The sequence below is a fragment of the Drosophila kikkawai genome, chromosome X (assembly GCF_030179895.1).
Source record: "Drosophila kikkawai strain 14028-0561.14 chromosome X, DkikHiC1v2, whole genome shotgun sequence".
Classification (NCBI taxonomy): Eukaryota; Metazoa; Arthropoda; class Insecta; order Diptera; family Drosophilidae; genus Drosophila; species Drosophila kikkawai.
The window spans coordinates 24,787,162-24,802,267 of NC_091733.1; the positions used below are offsets into that span (position 1 = coordinate 24,787,162).

Consider the following 15,106-nt stretch of genomic DNA (forward strand, 5'->3'; position numbering starts at 1 on the left):
AAGACAACGACGACGACGACGACCGAAGACACGAAGAGCACAAACAGAAAGGGCACAAACAGCAAACGTGATGAGCGCATGTGTTTTATCTTCAATCTCAGCTGAAATCATCTGGCCGCCACCGAAAAATCCCTACCGCCCCCCGACCCTGTGGGGGTGGTGGTGGTGGTGGTGGTGGTGGCGGTGGCTGTGGCGGTGGCGGTGGCGGTGGCGGCGGCGGCGGCGGCATTATGAAGGGCAATAGGTTGTGTGCGACTTTTGTGGACTCTCCTTGTCGGTTCGGCCATCGGTGTCGGGATAAAAAGTTCGGGTTGTCGGGTCGACAAACGCCTTCGGCTGTGACTTAGCTCTGACCAAGTCACTAAGCCAGTCCCAGCCAGGACCCCACTATTCCCATTCCCCGTTCTCCCCCCCCCCATTTTTGGCGCTTTGTAACATCTAGAAATTTGTACATCCGCCAGTGGGAAGAAGATTTTAATTAAAAGCAGCAGGAAATGTGACCCAAATAATACTTCCGTATAGTGTGAAAAATTGGCCCCGCCGCCGTTGTAGTCCTGCTATTTGCCATTTTCTTGCAGGACATCATCATCATCATCACAGGACACACTCACACCGGGCGGCGGGCAAGGGCCATTGGCTGCCTAATTTGTCGCAGGACAACCGGCCGCCTGCAGGGCAAGCGTTTAGCTGCCGGCGGGGCAATGAAATATAAACATATCTATATACATATATATACTATATATATCTATGTGTATTTGTATAATTCAAGTGATTCCTAAGCTGGGGCGACTGACAAGCGTAGAAGCGGCAAACCAGCCAGCGGAAAGCGTTTATCCATTGAGTGGAAAATGACACGGGAAAAGCTTCCGATACTTGACTCCCCCACATGTGTGTCGCGGGATAAAGTTGATTAATTATTGTTATTATTTATTATTGGAGTTTCATTATAATTATTTTTTTTTATTAATTTTATTTGTTTTTAATTTAGTTGAATTTTTTTTTTAATAAAAATAAGGCACTTTTTTTAAATAATAAAAAAGGTAAATGATGTTATTTTTCTATGTGTGAAATTATTTAATTTCCAAGGTGTTTTAAGGACTATTTTTTGATATATTATGAATTAAATGCATTTTAAAATCTAAATTTATTTTAATAGAATTAAAAATATAGCTTAAACAAATTTTTATCAGGCCTCAAGTTTAAATAAAAATAGGGATTTTTTTAAAATAAATTATTAAATTTTGAATGATTTCTTTAAGGACTATTTTTTTAAGGTATTATGAATTTAATGCTTTTAAAAATCATTATTAATTTAAAAATTATTAAAAATATGTAGCTTATAAAATTTTATATCAAGCCAAAAGTTTAAAAATTAAAATCTACAAAACAACTAGTTTTCTTAAAACCTTTTAAATATTTTACGAAAATAAAGTAGAAATAATCAAAAAATGTTTAACGATCTCCTGGAAGCTTTACAAAAATCCTTAAAAAAAAACTTGCTTAGTGGAAGCTAGTATACAAGGGAGTATATGTTATATATAATCATTATATAAAATCCCAAAAAATCCTTAAAAATCCCTAAAATTCCCTAAAAAGATCTTCTAAAAACTTTACAAAAACCCTTGAAAAAAAACCTTGCCTAATGAAAGTTACCCCCACTTCCTCTCTCTCATTCTTTCATGATAATTGAGGATCAGCGGCCTTGATATGCAATTTTCAATTGCAAAACTTTTTGTGATAAATAAAGTCCGCTCTCGGGGGAGGCGGTCGCTGCCGTTGAGTTACGTGGCGTAGCTCACTTGGTTATTCTTGGCCCGACACAAAATCAATATGGTTACCTTGTCACAGCGTGTCCTTTGACTTCGCTCCGTGTGCTCTTGGCACGCAAGCAGCGTGAAAATGCAATCAATAGCAAATCGTTGTCAGCAATTAGCGTTCCAAGCCCATGGATGAAACCCGATCCCCCCCCCCCAGACCAGATCCCACCTGCCAGGTGCTCGGGTTAACCATTCATACAGCGGCAACACGTGAGCAATGCAGTCCACCACTTGACTGAAGTGTGCCAAAAAGGATTTGCCACTAACGATGGCAACGGCAGCGACTGCATCTGCAGGACTCTCGAGCGTATTTGCTCATCGTTTTCGCTTTTTACTGCATTTTACAGTGTTGTACCTCCTCCTTCTACTATTGCGGACTGCCTCAATTGCCAGCAAAATGGCAAACAAATCGTTGCAAATATTCGCCCAACGTGGCGTATGCGCAATTTTTGCCCAATCCAACCTAGTGTCTCTCCTATATATACGTCTATATATAAGGCACACGTATCTGTCTAGCACAAATATTTGATAGCAGCGAGGGAGTCTGTGTAAGTGTGTGTTTGTGTGTGGACAGAACCATTTGCTGTTGTTGATTTAATTCAACATTTGCCGAATGAAATTTTCATCCAGCGATGACAAAACGGAACAAACGTCTTGGCGACAGCCGCCCATCACACTTATGGGAATATCAATCAAGCGTGAATCCCAGGGATCTAGATTTATAAGGGTACGGGTTTGGGTCTCCTGCCGGTTTCAAGGTATTTCAAGGACATCTTGAGATATTAGCTCAATTAAAGGATTATATTTAGATGCTCTGCTTTGGTTTTTAGTTGAGTTTTAAAGCTGAATTTTATAGTTTTAAATATTTTAGGGGAATGACTCGACTTCCTTCACTGCGTTGCAGGGTTATGACTTAAATTATAGCACTTTTAAAGTTGTATTCAAATGTAAATATTTAACCGTAAGTGTAAATTATAAATTATTAGAAATTAAAATTAAAAAATTATAGAATTAGGAATCGATATTAATATTATATACTCACAGTTCTCCAGGTTCCTCCTTCGATTGCTCCATCTCCTTGATTTCTCGCTAGTCTTAAAGGCTCTTCGGTGAATATCTGATCAAATAGCTGATAACCCCGTAGCACTAAGCTACTAAACAGGGAGGGTACACTAAAAACACAACAAGTAGCAGCTCTTTTGGGAGCGAGCATCCACAATCACACAACCACACTATCACACCACCTCAACATTCAGCTGGGTTACCACTCAGAAGATGCTTGAACTAGTTGGGAATTATAGTGTCAAGCGAGTGGAAATAATTTTTTGTATTAATTTTTTTATTATTTTCTTATTTTTTTGTTATTTTCATATTTATTTTTTTTTATTATTTTTTTTTTATTATTTTTTTAAATTATTTTTTTTATTAATTATTTATTTTTTATTTATTATTTATTTTTTATTTATTAATTATTTATTTTTTATCAATTATTTATTTATTATTTTTTTTATTAATTATTATTTATTTTTTATATTTTTTTATTAATTTTTTTTTTTTTAATTTATTAATAAATTTATATACAAAAAAATATATATATATTCAGTGCTAGTTTTTAATAAGTAATTAAATCTGAAAAATGAAAAATTAAATAAATACAAATTATTGTTAATTTTAAAAAATTTTTAAGATTGTTATAATTTAATTACCCCGAACAAAAAGACATTCAGGATTGTGTGTTTACATCTATAAGTATTTTGTATATTTATTTTTTAATTTATCATAAATTTTCATTTTGCTTGAATTCCAAATACACATCGATAGTTCGTTCCTCTCATCGCATAAATTTAATATAAGTTTTAAGTAGGTCATAATATATATATATATATATTTATAAACATAACTTTGATTTTGCAAGCGAAGAAAACAGAATCGGGAACGGTTTTATCTAAAAATTAAATGTGTCAATAATATATATATATATATATTTTTTATATATGCTGTCTTCTCATATACATAGATAATTATATAACAATTACGATTACAAAAATACACGACGACATGATGAACAGAGGATGTAAAAGGGGGGGAAGCTTGAATGAAAAATGAATTTCAGAATTTGATGCTTTCCAAGAGATAGTTTTTTGTATAATGCAAGCTTTAAATATATATATTATTTTGTTTATCTTTATATATATATATATAAGATCGTTTATATATATATATATATATATGTATTTGTGTATGCATGTGGTGTTTGTGTGAGTGTGTTTGTGTGGGGAAGTTGGGAGGTATGCCTATTATCGTTTCAATGACTTAAATAACTAGAAAACATCATCATTATCCGAAGCAGCAGCTTGCAGCCTGGTCTCCGTTTCTGTTTCCGCTTCCACTTTCATATCCGTTTCCGGTGTTATTTTTTGCAAACGAATTAATACTCTTTGCCTTTGCTTATGCTGTCTCTTTTGCTTCTAATCTTTTCTTCTTTTTTTTCACTTTTAGCCCAAGTTTCAAGTTCATTTTCGCTTTGTTTTTTGTTTTTGTTTTTTTGTATATATAAATATTGTTAATGCATTGCGTGTGTGTGTATGTGTTATCATTACAGTTAATTATAATTGTAATAAAGACGACGGCATTCTAGGAATTGTTGATGCACAAAAGCAAATAGTTATTAGTTCAATGCGCTCGTGTTTCTTTTTTTGTTTTTATTTGCTTTCTAATTCACCGAATCAAAGGGGATTCTCTCCATCTCTCTTTTTCGCTCTTTCTCTCTCTCTCTTTCTCGCTTGAGTTCTCATCATGATTGATTGATTGATTTAATTTCCCACTTAATTTGCACAGTCACGTCTCCTTTAGTATCTGCTGCTGTTGTTAAACTGCGAATTAATGGCCGTATTAACCGCCGAGGATGCCGCCTCCTGGACATGCTGATTCCTTAGAAACTCTGTGGTAAACTCAGCCTGTGCCTTGGCCATGCTGGCCCCAGTACTGCGATAGATCGTATGGATCTTGGTGATCATCAGCACATTGGCCACGGCCACCGCCGCAAAGGCAAAGGAGATGTTTAGCAGCAATATGCCAACTATAATGCCCGATGCCTGGCCATCGAACTGGGCAATGGAGGTGATGAAGCCGCAGTAGCCCATCTTTTCGAAGCCCACTGCCTGGACGATTGAGTAGAGGGTTTGAAAGAAGTAAATGAAGAAGAAGACCATGAAGTTGAAGCTCGAATCGTTGCGGAAGGCCTTGTACGCCGGTCGGAACCTAAATAAATAAGAAATAAAATATACAAATATAATAAATAAAAGGTATTCTACGGTATCCTTATCACAGGCTTTGCACTCACCAGCAGACATAGGAGGCGGGCGAGAAGAGCAGCGTGTAGAAAATGGCCAGGAAGAAGGTCTCAAATTGGCCGGCATGGAAAAGCAAAATGAGACCGCCGATCACGTTGGCCAACAACGTCATGGTGTAAACTGTAACAAAAGCGGAGAATTTGGTGAAAAATATAAGGAATTTTGGGTTAAAATAATGAAAATATATATGTTTTATCTTAAGTGTATATTTTTTTTAATTATTTATATCTTATTTATTATTTATTTATTTATTTTATTTATTATTTATTTATTTATTTTATTTGTATTTTTATTATTTATTATTTATATTCTTATTTATTATTTCTTCAGGAATTCAGAGATAAAATATTAAAAATATATATTCCTTCCTGATAATATTAATTTTTTTGTTAATTATTGTATAGTATTTATTTCCTTTTTTTGCTTATTTATTTGAATTATTATTTATTTTTTATTATTTATGTAAATTATATATTTTTTTATTATTTATTTATTATTTATTATTTGATTACTATTTATTTTATTATTTTGTATTATTTATTTATTATTTATTCATTATTTTTTAGTATTTTATATTATTTTGTATTATTTNATATTATTTTTTATATTATTTATTTATTATTTGATTATTTTTTTGTATTATTTTTTAAGTATTAATTATATGTTGTTATTACAATTATTACTTTTACGATATTCTTTCTGTTTATAAACCCCAAAACTGCTTTACTATTCAGCCTAAATAACGCCTCGTTTTATCATTCAAAGAAAGCCTCTCTCCCCCTCCCCTTTCTCTTCCTTCTGCACAACAAAACGAACACACCTCCGCAGCCATTAGCTCTCTACATCCACTCTGATTAATCATTCCACCTGACGACCGTGCCCGGACACGCGATGACTAATCCCAGGCCCCCGCGGGTCGCCTTATCAGACACAAACGGCAATACTTACAGATCCAAATGTAGTACAATCGCTTGACCAATTTCTGGAACTCGGGCGGTATCTCCACCTCAAAGTCCTGGTAAAAGCACGGCTTCACACAGAAGTTATCCGGCAGCGGGGGCCAGTTGTTCAGCTGCGACACATTGCCCTGCAGCTGCTGCTCGCGACGGTCCAGCTCGGCTGCCTTGCGGTCCAGCTCCTCTTGGCGGCGCTAAAAATATAAACAAAAAAATATATGTATATTTAATAAGGAGATTACAACAGTTTATAAAGTGGAATCAGCAGGCGAAACCATTGTTCAGGCATTACTTATCAAGGATCGTAAAACCATTAAAGTTTAAACTGAAGATAAGGGGTATATATTAGTGTGAATAATGGGGATATTTTTAGAGTAAATCAATATTATTTTGTTAAATATTATTTTGTTAATTTGTTATAATTTTAATCTGCAAAATAATTGATTTTAGACTGTTATCAAAACGCTTAAACTGCTAAATTGAAAAGGTTTACATATTTGTAAAGCATATTTCCTTGTTTAAAAAACTCTTGGAGCCATCTTTGGGTTTTTTTTTAATACATTTATATATTAAATTTGTATAATATTAATTTATTTATTTAAAGCTTAATTATATAAACTTTTGCTTTTACTTTAAATGCATTTTTTTGACAAGTTTTAAAAGGAATTCTAGTAATAAAAATCAAATTTGCTTTATGTAAGTATTTAAAATAATTTAAATTAAATTAAAAAATGAAATATTAAATATTTTAAAATGAAATAAATTTTAAAAAGTTGCATTAAATATTTTAAAAATCACAAAAACTTGATTTTAAATAAGTCAAAACCAAGTTATACATTCTTCAAATCAGCCACAAATATTTTTGCTCTGTTGTAGCCCCAAGTGAAGCCCGGCAAAGGCTAAGGGAAACCGCAGTGAGTGTGGTACAGTGAAGACCCGCAGCAGCAGCAGCAGCAGCAGCAGCCAGCGGCAACTAATCTCGGCCAGATGCCGGAATAATCTCGTTATCTTTTGATTATCTCGCGTTACGGCTTGCGACATGCATTTACAGACATGTATGTACAGACCTTCACTGTACTCTCGGGTTTCCCCCTCAACTGGCTAACTAGGTTACCTGCAGCTCCTCCGAGGTGATCTGTATGCTGGTGCTCGGCGCCGAGGCGCCCAGCGAACTGGTCTGCGGGGGCGGTACATTCTGCGATAGCGGCTGCACCACCGCCGCCGTGTTCGTTGAGTTGATCTGCAGCTGCGGCTTTGCTTGCTCCTCAAATGGGTTGTAATCCTCGAGGGAGACGAGGGCGCCGCTTTGCAAACGTCTTGCCTGCTGGATGGCGGGGTCCTGAAATACAAAGAGGAAGCGGAAGCGGTTTGCAAAAATATTTCCCCAATAAGTTCAACATATGTGACGAATGCACCCACATCAACACACACACACATACGCACACGAACGCCCACTCTGGCCTACGTGTATCTGTGTGTGAGTGTGTGCGTGTGTCGGGTTTTCTTCTCTGTGTGTGTTTTGCTGCTCTCACCGCAAACGGATTGTCCAGATTGGGCTCCCCAAAGGGATTCTCGTCGAGACCGGAGCCGGACATGGTGTCTACTGTTGTGTTGGGGCTGTGACCAGGTAAACGCTTGGGACTCGCACTCAACTTTTATGTATATTTTCCCCTGCAAAAAGCTGTGTCACCTGTGTGTGTATCAGTGTGACCGTTGCTTCATGTTTAGAAATAGGCACAAGCTTACAAAACTTGAAAAGGCCTAAAAATACGGATTTAGGTATTTATCTAGTATATTTTTAGTTTATTTCCTTTTTAAATAGCTTTTAACTGAAGAATCTATTAACTCTGCGTTTTATTTATATATAATGTAAAATATTCTTGAAATATTGATCATTTACGGATGATAAATATTTCATCAATTTGGTATTTTTCTAAGAAATGGTATATTATCGATACATTATCGATTGGGCCAATCGAAATGAGAATGTAAACAAACCAACCAGGTGGCAACGCCATTTTGCCTAAATAATTAATTCGCAATTCTCGCATCTGATTTTTTGTAAATAATAGTAGATGAGCACAGCCATACAAACGTGTAAACATTCATAGAATCAAAGCACAATGGCTGATCGCGCGATCAAGCTCCTGGTGATAGGGGAGAGTGGCGTGGGCAAGTCCAGGTGAGAGAGCAGCTCCATTTCCTTCCTATATTTAAAACCACTGCGTATATACGCACACCGCGCTTGCATCATTGTTTTCTATATCACAAACACCTTCTCCTCCTCCTCTTCCCTACAGCCTGATACGTCGCTTCGTGGAGAACAAGTTCGATGACAACCATGACGTCACGATCGGCATGGACTTCAAGAGCAAGGTGATGAACGTGGATGGCATCGACTATAAGGTGGCCTTGTGGGACACAGCGGGCGCGGAACGCTTTCGCAGCCTAACGCCCAGCTTTTACCGAAAGGCATTGGGCGCCATACTGGTCTACGACATTACCAGCCGGGACTCACTGGTCAAGCTGGAGACGTGGCTGGCGGAGCTGGATAGCTACAGTGATAATCCGAATATAGCCATCATTGTGGTGGGCAACAAGATTGATCAGGAGCGGGAGGTGGATCGCGAGGAGGGACGCAAGTTTGCACGCAAGCATAGGGCGCTCTTTATCGAGACATCGGCCAAATGCGATCAGTTTGTGAGCGATGTGTTCAAGGATATTGTGGAAAAGGTAAAGTTCACGCTAATAATCCACTTGTTATTTTAATAATCCCTCCTCTGTTCCCTTGTAGATTGTCTCCTCGGAGTATTTCAACAATGGCAACGGCTCCACAGGCATGGACATTGGCGGTGATCGGGATCTGGAGGGCAGTGCCTCCTCCTGCTACTGTTGATATCTGGTGGTGTGCTTTTTGTCAAACAAATTTCTAGCGTGTATTTATTTAATCGTTCAAATATCATTAGCATAAAGCCAAAAAAAAAAACCACAAAATCAGCGTTCAATCTTAAATCAAACCGGGAATCAATAGGATATATATTACGATATCCTTGGAGGTCCCTTTTCCAAATCTATGTATGTATGTACGTATGTATCTTGCATTTTTTCCTATAATCTCCATAGTTTTTGTTGTTGTTCCGTTTAGTTAATGTCCCTAAAATGTATAAAAAATCCTAGGTAAAAGCAATTTAATCGATTTAAGTCCTGTTTTGTAAATTAAAGGAATTACTCATTCGTAAATTGGAATTATTTCATCATTGGTCTGGTGGTAACTATCAGCGGGTTGATCAGAGTCCAAGTAGAGCCACACGTAAGCGTTGGGATTGTAGCTCAACTCGACGTTTTCCTTTGTTTTTCTGTTTTTTTATATATGTTTTATATTTTATTTATTTATTATTTATTTGATATAGTATTCTATTTTTTAATTATTTATTTATTTTTATTATTTTATTCTATTTATTATTTATTTTATATATTATTTATTTTTATTTTTTAATTATTTATTTATTTTTTTATTTTATTTATTTTTTTATTATTAATTTTATTTTATTTTTCCCTTAACCCCTTCGTCATGTAATCAATTATCACTTTCCCATTTCTTTTCATTGTTTTTATTTAAATGAAGACAATTTTGTATGCTTTTATTTATGTTTGCTCTTAAGTCACAAAAAAATTACTAGTTTTGTATAATTTAAAATATAAGAAAAAACAAAATGATGATACAGGGCCGAGAATTGGTTTAAAAAAAAAACAAATAAGAATTTGAAAGAGTTTAAACCGAAATGCACTTCGGTTTTGGGGTCTCTCTCTTAATTGCCGCTGCTGCTGGCTGTTCATGATTGTGTTTTTTTGTGTCGCTTTTAAAAGCGAGTTTTTTTTTTTAGTGGGTGTATTTACAGTTATCGATGATTTATTTTATCCATTAATGCTAGAGCAAGGTGGGATCGCCGGGGACATCATGGAGGCTGGAAGGTGATGCTCTTTACTCCTCTCTCTTTACTTCTCTCTTTACTCTCTCTTTTTTTTTACTCCTCTTTCTTTACTCCTCTCTCCTTACTCGTCTCTTTTTACCCGTCTCTTTTTACTCATCTCTCGATTTACTCGTTTTTTTTTTACTCCTCTCTTTTTACTCGTCTCTTTTTACTCTCTCTCTCTCTTTTTACTCTCTCTTTACTCGTCTCTTTTTACTCCTCTCTCTTTACTCGTCTCTTTACTCCTCTCTCTTTACTCTCTCTCTATCTCTTTTTGAAGAGCATGCCTTGGAACACACCCTGTATGTACAAAAATCTATTGTAAATCGTTTTGGTTCCACCTCCTTGTCATCCTCTTCCTTCACCTCCTTGGTATGTTCCCTACGATCCTTACCCCGAACCCCGCCCGAATTTCCCCAGTGTGTTTAGCGGGTAACTGTAACCTCCTTTTTGCTCCTTCTATTTACCCCCAATGCCACTCTTCTTGGCATCCACTTCATATATGAGCAATCGCCACATTTTCACCACAAACACCTCCGCTTCCTCGTCCAGTACCTAAAGAAAGTGAGAAGGAAAGAGTTAATTAATTTCTTTTTCCACAAAAAAGAGACACAGGACACTCACCATCTGGACATCATCGAGTATACTCTGTGGCGGACTGCCGGCCAAAACTTTGGAACATATAAAATCCACCAGGGTTGGCTCTGGCTCACCAATATACTCAATAATTTTCTTATTTATCCATGGACGTATCTTGCGTTCCATTAGACCGCTGTCAATCTCATTGCGATCAAGTTTATAATTAAATAGCTCCTCCTTTTGCGTGGGTATCCTGTCAATAATGCTTTTTATATGCCGACGTTTTTCATCATAAACCTTAGCACCATTCTCATCCTTTTTGCCGCTAGCAGCGGCAGCATCTGCACTGGCACCACCAGCCTCATTCTTACCGTGTTTGCTGGCGGAACTACTGCTGTTGCTGCTGTTGCTATTATGTTTGCTGTTGCTGCTGCCATTGTTTTTGCCGGAACTGGAGGAACTTGAGCCGGTGCCAGCTAGGGCTATCTTTTGGCTAACGGCAGCTGCGGCAGCGGTGGCTGCTGATACTGCAGAGCTTTGGCGTTCCGCAGAGCTTATATTGTTGCTACTATTGTTGTTGTTGTTGTTATTGCTAGTGTTGTTGCTGCTGCTGTTGTTATTGTTGGTTGGATGGGCAGACGATGGCGTGCTGTTGCTCATGTTGTCATCGTAATCTAAGGATGGGAGAGAGTAAGAGTTAGATGAAGAGTCAAAGGAATATGATGGGAAATATGTTCCTCAAACATTCTTCATATTTCCTTTCTATATTCCCCTTCTATTCCCCCTACACCCACAACTCACCTAACGGCACCAACTTGCGCTTTTTGGGATTAATATTCTCATCATTGTCATCGTCATTCACAAATACCCCCGTGGCTTCAATCTTCTTCTTCTTGAGATTGTTGCCCAGCGTCAGGGAGATGAGCGGCATGGTGGTAACTGGCGGTGTGGCCGAGGGCAGATGATGATGATGATGATGCTCCAACGAACCCTGATGATCATTCAGCATGGCGGCACTCTGGGTGGGCGTGTGAATGTGGGCCAGAGAATCGCGTGATTCGCTATTTTGCCTGCTTAAACTGTTGGACAAAGAGTTATCCTTGTTGTTGTTGTTCTTGGCATAGCCACTGGCATTGGAGGCGCTGTCACCCATAGAGTCATGGCCATCATCGTGACCATCATTGGAAATGGAATTGTCATCATCATGGGCCAAATCTGGATCATAGCTGTCGGTTGTAGGCTGCTGATTCTTGTTTTTGTTGTTGTTCTGCGCCGTTTCCGTGGCCATTTCCAGATTCACATTGATCAGGATGCGCGGCTCGTAGAGCTTTTCGATTTCGCGACGTGCTTTTTCATATTCCAGCGAGGGATTCTCGTATTCACCGCTAAAGAACTTGGTCTTGAGTTCGGCCAGCTCATCGGCCTCCTTTTCGCGATCCTTGGAATCGGCATCGGCTTCGCGTACACGCTCTGCCAGCCGCTGCTGAAGTTCACGTCCGCGATAATACAAGGAATCATCACGCTCGTCATCATAATCCTCAACGAATTCCTTCAGGCGCTTGGCATCACTTTCGCGCTCCTCCTGACGCAGCAGCTCCTTCAGGCGGTACTTCTCGTTCTCCTTGGCTCGACGCTTCTCGCGTATCTCCCAGTTGGAGAGTCGCTCCTGGTAGGCCGCCTCCTTTTCGCGCGCCTTCTTTTCGGCCTTTTTGCGCTCCCGCAACTCCTCTTCCATTTCCTTTTCGCGACGCGAATCCATTAGCGGCTTCATGCGTTTCTCCTCGCGCTCACGCTCACGTTCGCGATCCCGTTCGCGTTCCCGCTCGCGCTCCCTTTCACGTTCCCGCTCCCTCATCTCCACACGCTCCCTTTCCCGCTCCCGCATCTCCACACGCTCCCGCTCACGTTCGCGCTCCCGCTCGCGCTCTCGTTCCCGCTCCCTTTCCCGCTGTTCGCGAATCTCCTGCTCTCGGTCGCGTTGGCGTTCCTTGGAGCGAGACTTGGAGCGACGACGTCGCCGCTCTTTGGAGTCAGAGCGACGCTCCTTGTGTGCAGTATCAAGGGGCTCCTTGCGGCGACTGGCAGTGGCGGCGGTAATGGAGGTGGATGACTCCTTGGGCTCCTTTGCCAAGTCCTTGACGGCAGTGGAATCCTTGGAGGATGATGATGGCGTTTCCTTGTCAACAATTGTCACATCCAAATCAGCAGGAGCACCTCCAGATGAGCCTGTGGCAGTGGCAGCCACAGCATTGGACGTGGACAAGGAGGAGCCTCCTCCGGCTGCTGCTGCTGCTGTTCCTGCTGCATTGGAGCTGGAGTTACTGCTGCTGGTGGATTTACTGTTCGATGACGACGACGACTTACGTTCACTATCACGCTGCGCCTTCTTGCGCTCCTTGTCGCGCTCCTTCTCCTTGCTGGCCGCCAGCTTCTCCTTCTCCTTTTCCTTTTCCAGCTCCTTGCGATGCTCATCGGCCTCGGCTCGCTTCCGAAACTTGCCAATCTCGCTGCTTATAAGATTACGCTTCTCCTCCTCTAAGGCATTGTCATTCAGCACCTTGATCTTGATGTCATCCTCGCGTCGAGTCTTCTTATTACGACTGCTGCTGCCATAGAGATCACCGCGATTGCTGCCATCGAAGCCATCAAATTCATGCTTGTGCTCCTCCAGCAGATCCTGCATCTTGCCAATGGCATACTGATCCTCGGTCTTTTCATCCACCGAATTGGAACGATCACCGTTCTTGCACTCCTGCTCCTTGTAATCCTCGATGAGCACCTTGTTCTTGGCATCTACTTTGGCCACCAGCTTCTTGCCATCGATTTCCATTTCGCTGAGCAAGCGGACGGCACGCATGGCTGCAATTGGGCCGCTGCAAGAGGGAGTTGTGTGTTAGAGATATACCAGGAAATAGGCGTCCCAAAACTCCAAAAAAACCTACTCAAATTCACAGAAACCAAAGGTGGAGACTCGCTTCCAGTTGATAACAACGCCACAGGTGGACAGAATCCGTTTCAGCAGCACCTCCGGCACACGTTCACTGATGTTGCCCACAAAGACGGTGATAATGGGACCCCGGAACTGTGGCTGCGGCTCTGGCGGACGATGGTACACCTGCGGCTGTGAGCTGATCGTGGCCGAGTTCCTAAAGTTTCGCGGCGGCGCATTTCCCATGTTTGGCATCATCTGGAAAGTGGAAGGATCCACATTTTAAACATGTAGAAACTAGAATTTCCAATGGCAACTTGTCGTCTTACGTGCGGTGGCGGTATCGAGGCATTCATGTACGGCGGCATGGGTGCCCCCCGTGGCGGGTATGACATATTGTCCCTTTTTTTGTGCTCCTTGGATGGCCAATTATTTACGAAAATCCTTTAAAAACTAACAATTTTTAGCGTGTTTGCAAAAAAAATAAAATAGGAAAGCCGACAATTCACACACACGGACAGGCACAAGCACAACTACACACACACAGGCACACAACACACACACAGACGCAGGCTGGCTGGGCGCAAACGCCACACGGAGTGGGAATGTGCTGTGTATTTGGAGCCTTTCTGGGCCTCCGTCCGTTGGGATCACTGAGAATCGGATCGGGTAATACACAATTCGGCTTGCACGGTGCTGCAGGCGGGGGCTGGTTACGCCGGCGCTTGCAAAATGTCCACGTAAATAAGAAGAAATTACCGAATTTTCACAAAACTCTGGCCGCTGTTCTAGGGATGGTAGTTGCCCTAGCAAGCTGCTATCGGTTCGTGGCGTGTACGAGAAAAATCGACAGCGGCGATAGTTCGATGATTTTCGTAGGTATTCTATGTCTGGCAACGCCGGGGAACTGTTTACCAACACTGCTTTTCCAACACTTTAGCGGTGGATACAAAAGTTTTAATTTAAAATTATAAAATAATATATATTTTAGGAAGAATAAATAATAGCATAAACTTATAAACTTACAAACTTTAATTTATAATTTATTTTAAATTCATTGCCAAATAATATATATTTTCCCTTTAAATGAAATCAGACTTTATACAATCTTACTATTGTAAGAAAAATATTAATTACTGACGACAAATAAAATAATATGTGTAAAATAAGCTTAAAAAAGCTCTCTGGCTCCCCTCTCTGTTGAAAACTTTAAGCTTGAATTCCAGCACATCCAATTGGGAACCGGAAGAGACCAAGAAGAAGAGGGAGAGAGAGAGAGAGAGAGAGAGAGAGAGAGAAATGGGCACAAATTATGGTAGTGTTTACTTATTGCTCATTGGATTTTGTTTATATTTTTAAGTAGTTAGTAATAGATAAACGACTGAGTTACAGCTTAAGAAAATGTTGTTGTCAAAAAGTATGCTATAAATCCTTTGGTACCTTTATCCTGGCCTCCTTTACAGCAAACTATTTTGAGCTTTGTGATAATAAATATACATAT

The 15,106-nt window shown here is 39.7% G+C and overlaps 4 protein-coding genes across 18 annotated transcripts in view; 1 reads left to right on the forward strand and 3 right to left on the reverse strand.

Moving 5' to 3' along the window:
• Cngl (Cyclic nucleotide-gated ion channel-like) overlaps positions 1–3,134 on the reverse strand; it is a 63,665-nt gene extending 60,531 nt beyond the window's left edge. For 9 of the 13 annotated variants that reach the window (XM_041774693.2, XM_070288659.1, XM_041774696.2 and 6 more), the window contains exon 1: positions 2,860–3,132. The gene's annotated coding sequence lies outside the window, so the exon portion shown is untranslated. Of the gene's footprint in view, positions 1–2,859 lie in introns of all 13 variants that reach the window. The other 4 variants (XM_070288660.1, XM_070288662.1, XM_070288661.1 and 1 more) reach the window with 2 other exon arrangements.
• Positions 3,135–4,499: 1,365 nt separating this feature from the next.
• On the reverse strand, positions 4,500–7,799 carry Scamp (secretory carrier membrane protein). The gene is made up of 5 exons (XM_017179873.3): positions 7,659–7,799; positions 7,241–7,465; positions 6,119–6,320; positions 5,161–5,290; positions 4,500–5,078 (listed from the first exon to the last, which is right to left on the reverse strand). Exons 1-5 carry the CDS (start codon positions 7,719–7,721, stop codon positions 4,667–4,669), a joined length of 1,032 nt encoding a protein of 343 aa, XP_017035362.1. The 5' UTR covers positions 7,722–7,799; the 3' UTR covers positions 4,500–4,666.
• Positions 7,626–9,366, forward strand: Rab18 (RAS oncogene family member Rab18). Of its 2 annotated transcripts, none has more exons than XM_070288663.1 (3): positions 7,626–7,753; positions 8,427–8,859; positions 8,921–9,366. In XM_070288663.1, the coding sequence occupies exons 2-3, from the start codon at positions 8,485–8,487 to the stop codon at positions 9,020–9,022; spliced, it is 477 nt and encodes a 158-aa protein (XP_070144764.1). In that variant the 5' UTR covers positions 7,626–7,753; positions 8,427–8,484; the 3' UTR covers positions 9,023–9,366. The 2 variants fall into 2 exon arrangements, with proteins under 2 accessions (XP_070144764.1, XP_017035202.1); XM_017179713.3 differs by lacking the exon at positions 7,626–7,753 and adding an exon at positions 8,116–8,308.
• A 355-nt stretch (positions 9,367–9,721) lies between these two features.
• Positions 9,722–14,480, reverse strand: LOC108083880 (RNA-binding protein 25). Of its 2 annotated transcripts, none has more exons than XM_017179870.3 (6): positions 14,365–14,480; positions 13,935–14,049; positions 13,619–13,863; positions 11,478–13,549; positions 10,722–11,350; positions 9,722–10,652 (listed from the first exon to the last, which is right to left on the reverse strand). In XM_017179870.3, the coding sequence occupies exons 2-6, from the start codon at positions 13,998–14,000 to the stop codon at positions 10,557–10,559; spliced, it is 3,108 nt and encodes a 1,035-aa protein (XP_017035359.1). In that variant the 5' UTR covers positions 14,001–14,049; positions 14,365–14,480; the 3' UTR covers positions 9,722–10,556. The 2 variants fall into 2 exon arrangements, with proteins under 2 accessions (XP_017035359.1, XP_041630852.1); XM_041774918.2 differs by lacking the exon at positions 14,365–14,480 and having other exon boundaries at positions 11,478–12,977; positions 13,041–13,549.
• Between the last annotated feature and the right edge of the window lie 626 nt (positions 14,481–15,106).

What these genes read in the sequence shown, in the direction of transcription:
- LOC108083880 (XM_017179870.3), bottom strand. Translation starts at nt 14,000, where the DNA reads ATGTCATACCCGCCACGGGGGGCACCCATGCCGCCGTACATGAATGCC. An exon ending in TTTGGTTTCTGTGAATTTGA is followed by an intron (nt 13,550 to 13,618) that starts GTAGGTTTTTTT and finishes TCCCTCTTGCAG; the next exon opens with CGGCCCAATTGCAGCCATGC. An exon ending in TACTCGATGATGTCCAGATG is followed by an intron (nt 10,653 to 10,721) that starts GTGAGTGTCCTG and finishes CACTTTCTTTAG; the next exon opens with GTACTGGACGAGGAAGCGGA.
- Rab18 (XM_017179713.3), top strand. Translation starts at nt 8,250, where the DNA reads ATGGCTGATCGCGCGATCAAGCTCCTGGTGATAGGGGAGAGTGGCGTG. An exon ending in AGTGGCGTGGGCAAGTCCAG is followed by an intron (nt 8,309 to 8,426) that starts GTGAGAGAGCAG and finishes TCTTCCCTACAG; the next exon opens with CCTGATACGTCGCTTCGTGG. An exon ending in TCAAGGATATTGTGGAAAAG is followed by an intron (nt 8,860 to 8,920) that starts GTAAAGTTCACG and finishes GTTCCCTTGTAG; the next exon opens with ATTGTCTCCTCGGAGTATTT.
- Scamp (XM_017179873.3), bottom strand. Translation starts at nt 7,721, where the DNA reads ATGTCCGGCTCCGGTCTCGACGAGAATCCCTTTGGGGAGCCCAATCTG. An exon ending in ATCTGGACAATCCGTTTGCG is followed by an intron (nt 7,466 to 7,658) that starts GTGAGAGCAGCA and finishes TTTGTATTTCAG; the next exon opens with GACCCCGCCATCCAGCAGGC. An exon ending in TCACCTCGGAGGAGCTGCAG is followed by an intron (nt 6,321 to 7,240) that starts GTAACCTAGTTA and finishes TTATATTTTTAG; the next exon opens with CGCCGCCAAGAGGAGCTGGA.